General features: G+C 41.5%; 1 protein-coding gene across 3 annotated transcripts in view; it reads right to left on the reverse strand.

Moving 5' to 3' along the window:
* Positions 1 to 12,843, reverse strand: part of MTHFD1L (methylenetetrahydrofolate dehydrogenase (NADP+ dependent) 1 like) — a 152,938-nt gene that overhangs the window by 130,488 nt on the left and 9,607 nt on the right. For all 3 annotated transcript variants that reach the window (XR_010471430.1, XR_010471429.1, XM_065057433.1), the window contains exons 7-8: positions 11,978 to 12,102; positions 3,400 to 3,511 (exon numbers count right to left, since the gene is read on the reverse strand). Coding sequence is in view for 1 of the 3 variants with exons in the window: in XM_065057433.1 (XP_064913505.1) it covers positions 3,400 to 3,511; positions 11,978 to 12,102 (237 nt within the window). In the remaining 2 variants the exon portion in view is untranslated. The remainder of the gene's footprint in view (positions 1 to 3,399; positions 3,512 to 11,977; positions 12,103 to 12,843) is intronic.

The following is a 12,843-nucleotide window of genomic DNA, read 5'->3' on the forward strand; positions in this document are numbered from 1 at the left end:
GAGAGCTGCCAAAGAGACAAATGGAGTAGGAAGAATGAAGTTTCAAATCCCCTTTCAGACAGCTGTGCTTTACAGAAACATTTCAACTTTTTATGTGATTTGGCTGAATATGAGTTCTTTATCAGGGCAGAGCTAGCATGTGTGTAAATACATATCAGAATAAGACGTTTCTGTTCAATAAACTACTTCTCTCAGGCTGTCTATGCTACACATTCACCCCACAAATGACTAACCAGGCTTTTACAGGGGTGAAGGTGAAGGTAGAGGTGAAAGTCACACATACACAAACTAGCAAGACAATTACAGGATTGCAACAGCTCTCTTAGGATAAATTTTCCAGATGGGAGTTCAAATAGCACTCTCCGCTTTGGATTATGGCCAGAAGATCAGCTGAATCACAGGCATTGTGCTCCCTCCTCTGACTCACCCCACCTGCCCATCTCTTTATACCCTGTTGTGTGGACGGGTGACAGCTCCTGTCATGCACTACCTGTCTCCTCAGGCAGCTTAGAATAGAGAAGAGGTGGGGAAATGGTTGAATTTCCCACTAACATACTTAAACCAAATAGACTTCAGCTTTCAAGTGATGCCAAAGGAGCTTGACATCAAATCTCAAATAATTTTTGCATTTTTAAGTTTGGTTCAAAAACTTTTCATTTCTATACATTTACATGTAAAGTATTTTCTGCAAGACACTAGCAGCACTCCCTTGATTCCACAATCAGTAGTGCAGCAGAACAAGATGCTTCACTGCTAGAAATTGTATAATTTTTAACATTATGGTAATTAAAAAATCTTCTATCAGTTTAAAAAAAAATACTTGAAAAATAATTCTGTCTCTTTGGAGCAAGTCTTTTTAGCTCTACTCTCATGGCTTACATCATTACAGCTGCGCAATTCAGCTATGTGCTTGCAAATTTTGAGTGCTTTTAAAACATTTGAGTGTGTTAGACTACACATATACCTATGTAAGGTAGAAACCTAGCAAGAATAAAAGCTATTTCACGGTCATTGTTGCTTTCAGATTTCATTTAGCTCCTGTGACCCCACAGCTGTTAAGCTGGACATTTCTAAAGCAAGAAAAAACCCAGCACAATTTCTAAGCACTTCAGCCAGATTCCACCACATACTCAAAGTGAAGAGTCAGTTGTAAGATTCAGTTATTTCTCCAAGGTCATGACTGCTCCACAATAGGCTTTTAATAAATATCTTGCAATTAAACTAAGTGCATTCTTCCTGTCAAACAGACACCTGTGTTTCATGTACCTCTCTAGTAAGTCTCGAGGCCAGCATTTTTTAAAGCTGCTAAAATGTATTTCTGTTAGTTTTTTAAGAGTTTCTCCAAGATTCTGACAGTCTCAAAAGCACAACCATAAAGACAGATGGACATTTGGTAGATAAGTTCTATTCAAATTATCTTGCTAAAAAATCTCATGCTGCCTTTCCAAAGAAATGCTGTACTAAAGCACAGCCCCCTGCTACAACTTGAAAAATGCAAAGAAATGTATATGTTTAGGCCAAATCTTACATTTCCTGCCTTAAGAATGAATGTTGCTGTGGTACATGAACACCACTCAAATGTTTTAATGCAGTGTTCCAAACAGCACTCTTTTAGGGAAGGGAAACCCTAATATTATCTATAGTTCTATAAAGTAAATAAGGCACTAAGATACCTAAGTCTCAAGACACGGCATGCAGTTACACTGCTCTCTGAAGACCCGGACTCCGTCTGCAATGGAGGGAGAGAATGAAGTATCTGAAAGTGGGACTGGCACCAGGCAGCACACAGAGCCAGGAGAGTTCAGCCATAAGTGGTGCCTGCTCAGACTGCAAGGACTGGCTTATCCCCATCCTGCCTTTATAGACTGGCAGCTCTACCCTGCATCCAATGCCTAAGAGGTTTCTGCTTAGAAGGATTAAAATGAGGAGGGGACATTCCCTTTCATTTATTTATTTATAGGTGCTACTAATGCACCACCAATCCCTCTCTTCTTTGCCCCTTTCCCTTTCTCCATTCCACCTTCATCTAAGGGTATGCTATACTAGTAGGTTGGGTACCTGCTGAAGAGACCTATGTCCACAGATACTTAACAATTATATCCACCAATCCCTATGCAAAGTAAATGGGTAATAAAGATGCAAGTAGTCTCCTAATCACTAGGCTAAGAAAAAGAAAATATGAATTATTGCTGAACTTGTGCAGTATCAGCAAGGAATAAGGCATGGCAGCCACCCCTGAGATCCTTATTATAATAGGTTCAGAGCACTGTTTTGGAAGGTGGAAGACAAAGGCCCGAATGCCTTCAGATAATTTAGTGAATAATAACCCAGATCTCCCACACCTGCAGTGTGTGTTCAAGTCAAGAGCGTATCACAAAAGACAAGGAAAGGAATCTCTTGCTAAGGCCATGCTTTGCGTGGGAACAGCAGCTGCCTTATTATGGGCCTGATCTTGCATTAGCTCTGCATAGAGTGTCTGCTTAATTTGTCCTTAGGGAATATACCTCATTTAAGAACCATACAATTAGTTTTCCTTGGCCTTATGCCCATTTCCCCAGTTTTGTATCAATAGATGTCAATAAGCACACTTGCGACAGACTTAGAAAAACACATTACCCAGTCACACTACCCATGTTCTTCCTTATTTTCCTACTCATTCTCAGCACAGTTTCATCTGGACACTGAACAGTCAAATTCATATATATACAAAAAAAAAAATCTACAAAATATCTAGAGATCTTCACAGGACTTTAAGGAATTTTACAGCAAACGCAATTCTAGCAGTAGAGTAGAATAACTTCTGGGAAGGTTTCTTAGTTTTTTCCTAGTAAAATTCTGTAGCATTTTTCAACTGATAAATTAATTAACATACATTCCCTCCCCCACCAGTCAGAGGAGGAGAAGGGAGTGCAATCCAAACTTTTTTTCTAGAAATATTTACTGCAGGAGACATCCTGCCTGTTCTTAGCCACACATGATTTCTCTGCTCCCTGCTGCACACAGCTTCACAGCACTTTGCAATTGATATTTTTGCCCTTCTTTTCTCCGTGTTCCAGGCAAGTCCACAGAAGTCACAGGATAACACAGTGTACAAAACAACACTAAATAATAGCTCAACTGATGACCCAAAAGTCTTCCTTCTGAATTCATTGAATCTATAGGCTCACCACTTACTTAACAATTCTGGTAGACAGAATCCATTCCAGCCTTTCTTCCCTCAGCTGACATCTTTTCCCTATTTCATACATCAGAGACACATGGATACATGCCCTATACACAAGCACTAACTTTTAAAGGCCCTGTCCCAAAGATGTAGCTTTTAACCACATTTTAACCACATTATCTCAACGACTCATGGTACATCACATTCAAGAACTGTTATCTTTTAATGCCTCTTACCTGACAGCAAGTCACGAGAACAACTGATAATGGTGGTTCCAGGCTTTATCCAGCTCACAGGAACTTCATCAGGTTTTGTACTGCCAAGTACCACCACATCTGCATGCTGAAGCTAGGGACAGCCCAAAACACCCCCCAGAAACAAAAGAAGCATTTAATGTTAGAAATACATTCTTGAATATGCAACAGGACTTAAAGTCAGGCAAACAAACTGAAATCAGGCAAGTGGGGTTAGAGTCAGCACCAATATTTAATGGGGATTACATACTTTCAAAGAAAAAGCCCTATCATTGTCCAAAGTCCTGTCCAACAAGATAACTTGGAGAGACATAAGAAAGAGAAGGGTTGAAAGACAGTAAATAGGCAATTATAAAGAGTGTAGTCAGATTCTCTGACAATAGAAAACCAGGCCAGCTGATGGGAATGCAAGATGACCTGATCTGCAAACATCAATGCCTTTGAAGAATACCAATAAAAGAGTTATTTCCTTCTCAGTTCATGTTTGCTAATCAGTGCCTCTGATAAAGTTCAACCTGACAGATGTTGGAGCAAAAATGGTTACTACAAAAATTCTTATAATCAAAGACATAAGTGTCTTCCTTTCCTCCCTCCTTTGAAACAGGGTGCTTACCAGTTATCTGAATCACCATAAGGGTCAGCATCAGAGGCAGACGTATAAAGATCCACTAAAAAAGCAAAATTTGTGCACAGCACTGCCTCAAGCCTGAACGCAAAAATTATTTCAGAGACACAGTGATTTTGGGAATATTTTGAAAAATTCAAGTTAATACCAAGTGTCACAAACTCGGCAAGCCTCTCTATGAATTGATTTGTGACAAGCATTCCAGCTTCTTTTTTGGCCAAAAGTGCTCTGACGCAACCCTGCCCAACACTCCTGCCAAGAAAGAATGGCCACAAATCCTGTCAAGATAGCAGGTTTTTGGCAGAGCTGAGCATCCAGGAGATGAGAAGAGCATAACTGTGGAGGAAAAGGCAGAAGGCTGAAAAAGCTCCATCTTCTCCTCAGAGGACACAAGGATGGCCTAACGCTTCTTTGAGATCCACATGCGGAATCAAAACCAAAGCTGTGGGAGAGGATCTACTTGCCTGGCAAATGACGAACGCTTCAGTCAGAAGTCCTGCAGCACTCCTATGATTACCTTGCAAACACAGAGTCTCAACAGTCATTCAGCCTTATCCAAACTGCCTACACGCCTCCATCTGGTGTGAATATCAACTTACATGCCCCTCCTAGATGGCTACATAAGTCATAATGCTTGACCAGTTTCAAGTCAAATCATAGTGAGGAATTTGCAAGCAAATTTGGATAAAAAGATGCTGCAATGACTTGTGTACCAAGAATACTATGCTGAAAATGCACTTTCCCCTGCGAAAGTATGCAGCCTCTGCCATAACAGTCAACATCAACACAGAGAAAAGCAGTGATTATTCTTTGTTACATTAATCCAGTCTTTTTTGTAACGAAATAATGATTCATATTCTAGCAGTTCTAACGCGTAGACTGAAAGTCAGGTATGTTATCCCATGCAAAGCCTCTGGGACAAGGACTAAGAACTTTGCACTCTATTTAGCATCATGAAACTATTAACCAGTTGAGAGCTGTATGCAACAAGTAATAATTTTGACAAATGTTCAGCCAACACATTTATGACAGAATTGATCCAATGTAACTATAATGCCAGCAAACAACTGACCTGACCAAATATTCATCTCTATGACTACTGATCATAATGTTCAAAATGTTCTTAACAGCTGAACACAATCATTTTTGTAGCCAATGTTAACACTGGTTCAGATGGCTAATGTTGCACATACCCATAAATGTATCAGAAAAAGAGCGAAACCTTTCACCTCATTGCCATGCCCCACCTCCTCCATCAAAAGAGCTGTATCACACCGCAGCAAACACTTGTCTTGTGGTTTGAAGACACACAGATCTCATCACCATGATTCCCTTTTCCTTATTTCACAAAGAAAGTAAATGTAAAGAGAAACAAACAAACAAACAAAGGTACAGATACAATTATTTTATGTGCAACTACTGAAAAACTTGTGGGGAGTCAATAAAGTATATAGCACAAACACTTTACATAACTTTTTTTCCCAGTGAGTAATTTTTAAAAATTATATCCAGAAACTTGTTTGACTGGGAGAGTGAGTCCACTGAAAGCAAAATAGTTGCTTACAGAATTCTGGGTGTCCTTGGATGAGATTTATGTGATTTCCATCAGGACTTTTCAATTTCTTTTGCAAGATGTCATGCCCATGCTTCCTCTGGTTTTTGTTTTGTTGTTTGTTTTTGTTTTTTTTGTGTTTGTTTGTTTGTTTTTTCCTCTCTTGCCACAACCTACTAATTTGACTGCCCGTAAACCACTAAAGCAAGAAGCAAGCCCTGGGAGGCATGTGCAGGCTTATCTCCTACATCAGGAACAAACCACAGTTGTTAGAGATAGAAAATACTTGTGAAAGAAAGCTCTTTTTCACACCCAACCTCCCTTGCAAACGCACTGCACAGTGCCCAGACAGAGGATGCACCTGAGAGGAACCAGATGCTCCAGGCAGCCGTAGCCAGAAGCTGAGGAGATGCCCACGATGAAGAATGTGTGGACACAGGGCCACCGACTGCCTGGTGCTCCCTGAGCAGCAAGGCTGCCTCCCACCAGGCAGACAAGATGAAGGAACAAGGAGCATCATATCAAACCACCCCTAATGCCCAAGGCAACAGGCTGAAGACGACGTAAGCTAATACTCAAGTAGTACCCTGCCTTCTCACCGGTAAATATTTTTTCAGTTGGGAAGAGCTGTGCCAATAAATAATCTGAAACCTTACCTCATAACAAAATATGACTCTCTCCACCAAGATTTAAGTAGAAGCAGATTAAGAAGCACCACCCATTCCCAAGACAGATCACCAAATGTTAAAAAAACAATGGACTTTCCAGCCAAGTATTTAATGATAATGGTACAAAGTAACTCTATATTCTAGACAACTGAAAACCCATTTTGCCATGAAGACTGAATAAAAATTTCCCAACAGTTAAAACTGACTGCTACAAAAGCCATTTTTAAACATATAATCAAAGAAAAAAACATTTGAAATTAAGCTTTGAAATGCCCTCAGGTTGGTTTGTTTGTTTGTTTGTTTTATCATTATTATTATTATTTTGAATAGCCCTCAGTTTCCTGGGTCTGAAGTTAGACCAGCTAAAATTTAAGAGATGGGGTGAGGAATAGGACCTCCATTCAAAGTTTTTTCAGAACCCTCCTTGTGAAAAAAGTAATTTTATACACCACTATCCACAGCAATTCTAATTACTTTCTGAAATCTTGTAAATTGATTATGTCAGTGACTAGTTACAGGTACTTTTTCCACCAAGGAATATTCTACTTATGTGGTTTCTTCCAGCTCCATCTCTACTTTGCGAAGCTGAAGCTACTGTTTGTAAATTATTGGCAACCCACTGGGACAGCTATGCGTGGTCTGCTCCAATCTCTCCTCCCTGGCCATGGTCCTCAGGGATGAGCCGCAGTGAGCAGCCACCAGCTCCCTGCTGCCATTTGCCCTACATGGTGCAGGTAAAAATTAGGTCCACAATTCTACTATGGGCTCAAGCCTCCTGCTCTAATGCATGGTTTAAGAACTGTTCCTCTAGCTCACAGGCTGGGAGGTAAATTCCAAATTGTGAGGAATAGATATGGTGCACACAAAATGTTGAAGCAGACTTTGTCTACAGCATCATCACTAGAAACTCTCACGCAGCTCCTCCTCTCCTCTCCTCTCCTCTCCTCTCCTCTCCTCTCCTCTCCTCTCCTCTCCTCTCCTCTCCTCTCCTCTCCTCTCCTCTCCTCTCCTCTCCTCTCCTCTCCTCTCCTCTCCTCTCCTCTCCTCTCCTCTCCTCTCCTCTCCTCTCCTCTCCTCTCCTCTCCTCTTCTCCTCCTCTCCTCCTCTCCTCCCCTCCTCCCCTCCCCTCTCCTCTCCTCTCCTCTCCTCTCCTCTCCTCTCCTCTCCTCTCCTCTCCTCTCCTCTCCTCTCCTCTCCTCTCCTCTCCTCTCCTCTCCTCTCCTCTCCTCTCCTCTCCTCTTTCATGCTTACTTACATACTTACAATACAAAATGTATTTTTCTGTCAGCACCAAGACTCTTGGTCTTATCAAGATAGCAAAAACAGACAGCAAAGGACTAAAAGTTGTCTAATTGTCTGAAACTGAGATGTTGGATCTAAGGAAAAGCAGACTGTGGCAAAAAGAGGTTCTTATCCAACCTGAAAAGGAACCTCCATTTATGCACTCTGGCTGAACCACCGCCCTAATTCTCAACTAGGCTTTTACACACAAGTGTTCCATTCCTAACCATAACTAGATAGACCAATTTTCAGTTCTTTTACAAGAAAATTGTAGGATAGCAGCTGTCTTTAGACAGCCAAAATGTGGTTCACATACAGAATACATGTAAGTTGATGTGTTGAAATCATGACTGACTGAATTTAGATGACTGAAACGAAACCCAGTTTCCTCATAGGTACTAAGTATTCTCCATGTTTTGGCAAGAAAAAAATCTGTATTTTTAAATTTGAATCTATCTGATAACCTCCTTTCATACTAGAAAGCCTAATTCTAATATAATAAAGGATTAAGCATGTCAGTTCCCATTCTTCACCTGTAACGCTGAATCGACTTTTGTGTAGCCCTATTTTTACCTGACAAGTGAGATGTTCCTGAAAGTATGTGACTGGGTCATTCTTCAGGCGCTCTGCAGTGATTGCACTTTGAAGAGTTATCTATACAAAGCTTTACAGAATGATAACATCTTACCTATTTCCACCAAAATGCTCAAGTCATTATCTCTTACTTCATAATTTATTTTACATACAACATGTAAATGAAAAAGAACAGCATTTCTTCATGGCAACTATGTACAGCTGTACCAGAACCCTCCGAAATATACTGTTTTCTTTCATTTGTGATTTTATTTGAAAATCCAGGAAGCTCAAGAGTGTTGAAGGACATGGCTCAGCTGTGCCATGATGATTATTTTTAACAGCTAAAGTCAAGCAAACCCAAAATTGAACAAAAAGAAACATTAATAATTTGCTCATCTTACCAAAATATGAAGTGCGGAGGGAAAAGAACATACAAAGTGTGTCCATTAATCATACATGTCAAAGAAAGGAAATTAAAATGTACTATTATTTATTTTATTCCATTTTCCTGCAGTAACACAGAAAAGACTTGCTTTAAAGGAGCACACTAAGTCAGATGGTAGATGTGGTAGATGGTATTATGCTGTTTGTCAGCAGAGCTACCTCTACATTGTTCGACTTTTCCTAAGGTGGACAAAAATATACCGTCCTCTTGATTATTTTCAAAATATTTTTGCAAAAGTGCATGAGTAATAAAAGCAATGACAAGTCCATAGCAATACAAAACCTGATCTAAAAGACCTGCAACCTTAGTGTTGTGTCTCTCATTTAAATTGATGGAATTTCTAAAGAAAACACTTGCTATGCTGTCTTTAAAAACAAAAAGAAATCAGCAGAGCTACTCAAAGGTAATGTAGTACCTGCTTAAGAAAGGCATGACACCATTAAGTTCAGGATTAGTGCTTCAGTGCAAATGGGCCAGTCAATGGATTAAGACAAATAAGGTACACATACCCTTAAGCTCCATTTTTCTTTTCCTGGTGTATATTTGGTGGGGGAGGAACATCCAAACGAAATGTTCATACTCTTCCTAAGTTCATCCCTCACTTCATACAGGAAGTTATTGTGCTATCATAGATTATACTTCCAAGCAACAGTACACAGACTTTTACTGTAGAGGTATCACATTCAGAGGAAGAACAAAAAGTGTACAGCCATGTCTAAACTCAGCGTATTTTTCAATAAAAACAAAACATAAATTAATTTTTCCAAGACTTGGAAAAACTTTGGCATTGACTAACACATTCTCCTACTTGAAATTCAGATAAATAAACCTCAAGAGAAACCTTATGAGCCTTTAAACCATTTTTAATTAATCAGTGCTTTGAGTAAGTGAGAGAAAATTAATTAATACCATCAGTTATAATTATGTTATCTAACAACATTTTACTTTAAGCACAGGTTGCCATAAGACAGCAGTGCCTCACTGTCCAGCAGGAAATGTCTGCTTGTTTTCTGACTCTCCAGCTTCTGAGAATGCAAGACAATTTTCCCTGTGTGCATTAGATTTTATCTAGGAGCTAGAGTTAACTATAACTAAGTTACATCCAGGCAGGTTCAACAATGTTCTGAAGGTTACTGGTGACACACTGCTCCAGGCTTACAGATGAGGAAGGTAGAATTCCCCCAAGCTCTGCTGATTAGTCCTCCAGGCAAAGCAGAAACTCCTTTACTGCCAAAAGTTAAAATGAACTTGGGAAGACTCAAAGTGCAAAGCCTCAAACTGCCTCCTGCTTAGGCCTCCTATTCTATTTCCCATCAGTGACCTGCTGCAAGAGGTAAGCTACGGGGAATTATAAAAAGCAAAGCATGATTATGGGAAAGCATCTGGATGGAAGGAAACAGATCTCTCTCCAGCGCACAGACAGCACTGCACAAGCAGCTCTGGCCCGCTCCAAGACTTTTGCTGTGAACCAGTGGAAATACCTCTGGCCACCCCATGATCCACACCATCCAGCCCAAAGCAGTCCTCTAGCACAACCCCAGGCCATGAAAAATAATCAAAGAGAGAGGCATGGCCAGTATTAAGTTCACAGTGCTCCCATCTCCAAGAGTGGCATATGTTTCCTAAGTGCCGTCAGTCACTTAAAGCACAGAGCTGAGACAAGCCTGACAAAAACATCCGCAGCTGTGAAAACACCGATTTGCCAGAGACCTTTCTAACTATCACAGCTGCTTAAACTGATTTCCTCCTCCTGTCCTTGCCTTCAAAACCTAGTGGTTTGATACTATTTTGCATTGGCTGCCATCTTGTGGCAAGTGCTACCAGATATAACGCTACAGCTGTCACTTGCTCCTCACCCCTACAGCGACTTGCAAACAGCCCTGGAAGTATTTGCACCTCTTCTACAGCCAACATATGAACTCCTCTGCACATGTCCAAAGGACAACACCATTACCTGTTGTTTTATTCTGTGGAATTTGGAACTAAGGGATAAACTAGGAAGTCTGGCAGGAAGTCATACCAACTTCTAAGTTATTGCTAAAAGGTCTGCAAAACGCAACCAGGAAGACCAGGTAAATTAAATCTTTTGAACCAAGGCTCCTAAATTTCTCTGAAGCCTTTTACAGTTCTCTTCAAAGATAAAGATCCTCCTTGTCCCAAACAGGTAGCGTTTGCAAACCTTTAAGACACAAATGAATGTAATTCAATGAAAGTAATTTCATACAGATGACTATATCACAGGATGAGAAGAAAGTGGGCATATCTCGCACTGAGGGAAAGAAAAAGGGAAACATAACACATTTGTTTGAAAACGTACCTCTGAATTCATTCTCTCACAGCTATTGGTGTAAAGTAATGGAGTCATAACAGCTGCTGCTACATATGTAATATTCTGGCAGAGATCCCTGCTTACCTGAGCACCATTTCTGAGCAAGCACGAAGGAGAGAAGAGAAGATCCTAACTCATGTTGGCTACCAGCGAGCTCCAGTGCCCCAGTGCTGCCCATGACTGCAACAACAAGTCTCCCCCTCAGGAACAGCAGGGGAGGGCAGCAGCACCATGTGAGCGTCTGACAGGGTTCAACAAGGCCAAGTGCAAAGTCCTGCACCTGAATCAGGGCAATCCTTAGTATCAATACTGGCTGGGGGATGAAGGGATTGAGAGCAGCCCTGCGGAGGAGGACTTGGGGGTACTAGTGAATGAAAGATTGGACATGAGCCAGCAATGAGTGCTTACAGCCCAGAAGGCCAATTGTATCTTGAGCTGCATCAAAAGGAGCATGGCCAGCAGGTTGAGGGAGATGATTCTCTCCCTCTACTCTGTTCTGGTGAGAACCAACCAGAAGTCTTTTGTGCAGCTTTGGAGCCCTCAGTACGGGAAAGATGTTGACCTGTTGGAGATGGTCCAGAGGAACTCACAAAAATTATCAGACAGCTGGAACAGCTCTGCTGTGAGGACAGACTAAGAGAGTTGGGGTTGTTCAGCCTGGAGAAGAGAAGACTCCAGGGAGACCTTATTACTGCCTTTCAGTACTTAAAGGGGCCTATGAGAAAGATGGGGACAGACTTTTTAGTAGGGTCCATTACAACAGAATAAGGGGTAATGGTTTTAAACTAGAAGAGGGAAGATTCAGGCTAAACATAAGGAAGAAATTTTTTTACAATGAGGATGGTGAAACACAGGAACAGGTTGCCCAGAGAGATTCCAGATGCCTCATCCCTGGAAATATTCAAGGTTAGGCTGGACAGGGCTCTGAGCAACCTGATCTAGTTGAATATGTCCCTGCTCATTGCAGAGCAGTGGAACTAAATGACCTTTGAATATCCCTTCCAACCCAAACCATTCTGTGATTCTATGAGGGGGATGCAAGATGACCCCTGGGCATGGGGCAGGCAGAAGAGCTCTCTCTCACCTGGCTCTGCAGCTGAGGGGCTTTCCAGCGGCAGCTCAGGGTGGCAGCTCCCTCCTGCTGCAGCACACACTGCAAGGCGGCACCCACTGCCCTGCCAGTTCCCACCAGCAGCACCGTTTTCCCACCTGCGTGACACAAGAAAAAGTCATTCAGAGGCTCGCGGCTGCACAGGCACCAGCACCAGCCTCTGCTGGGCCATGGAGCTGGAGCGCCTGTGTGAACCTCCCCTTTACCAGGGCACCTATCACCAAAGCCCCCAGAAGAGCCAGCAAAGTGGCTTGTAACAGGGCAGCACTGTGTGCCTGCACAACCTCTGCTGCTGGGGCACCACGGGCAACTCTTTTTGAGCCCATGCAGCAACAGAAACCACAGGTTTTAAGTTGTTACCTGGAGACTCTCTAATTTGAGTAAGCAAATACTGCTCTTCTGGTTTTCTGGTATTTTATTTGCACAAATTCTTTCATTAACATTTGTTACAAAGTACATTTGAACTCCTGTTTACAGTTCTGTTACAGAAATCCTTGTCTCAACAACTAAGAATCACTATGAGAGACTGCTTCTGAAATGCTGCCTTAAACTAGCAGCTTCACACACTGTAAAGCCACTTGTTTAAATCTGCCATTTCAATGTTAGGATTTACACAATGCAACCTAAAACAAAAGATTCACTTAGCAGTTATTTACAGGCAGACGTGGATTTCTCCAGCTGTTCGCACTAATCAAAATTGCCAAGTGAAATACCTAAGTGATATTTGTATTTTTGGTTTTGAAGCTTCAGGTGTCTTGGGTGGCTTCAGTGAGATTAAGTCTGCTGATGTCAGGTAGTCCCTGCCTTATCTCCAAAATCTCCAGGTCTGAGATCCATTT

Source organism: Columba livia, chromosome 3 (assembly GCF_036013475.1).
Source record: "Columba livia isolate bColLiv1 breed racing homer chromosome 3, bColLiv1.pat.W.v2, whole genome shotgun sequence".
NCBI classification, from domain to species: Eukaryota; Metazoa; Chordata; class Aves; order Columbiformes; family Columbidae; genus Columba; species Columba livia.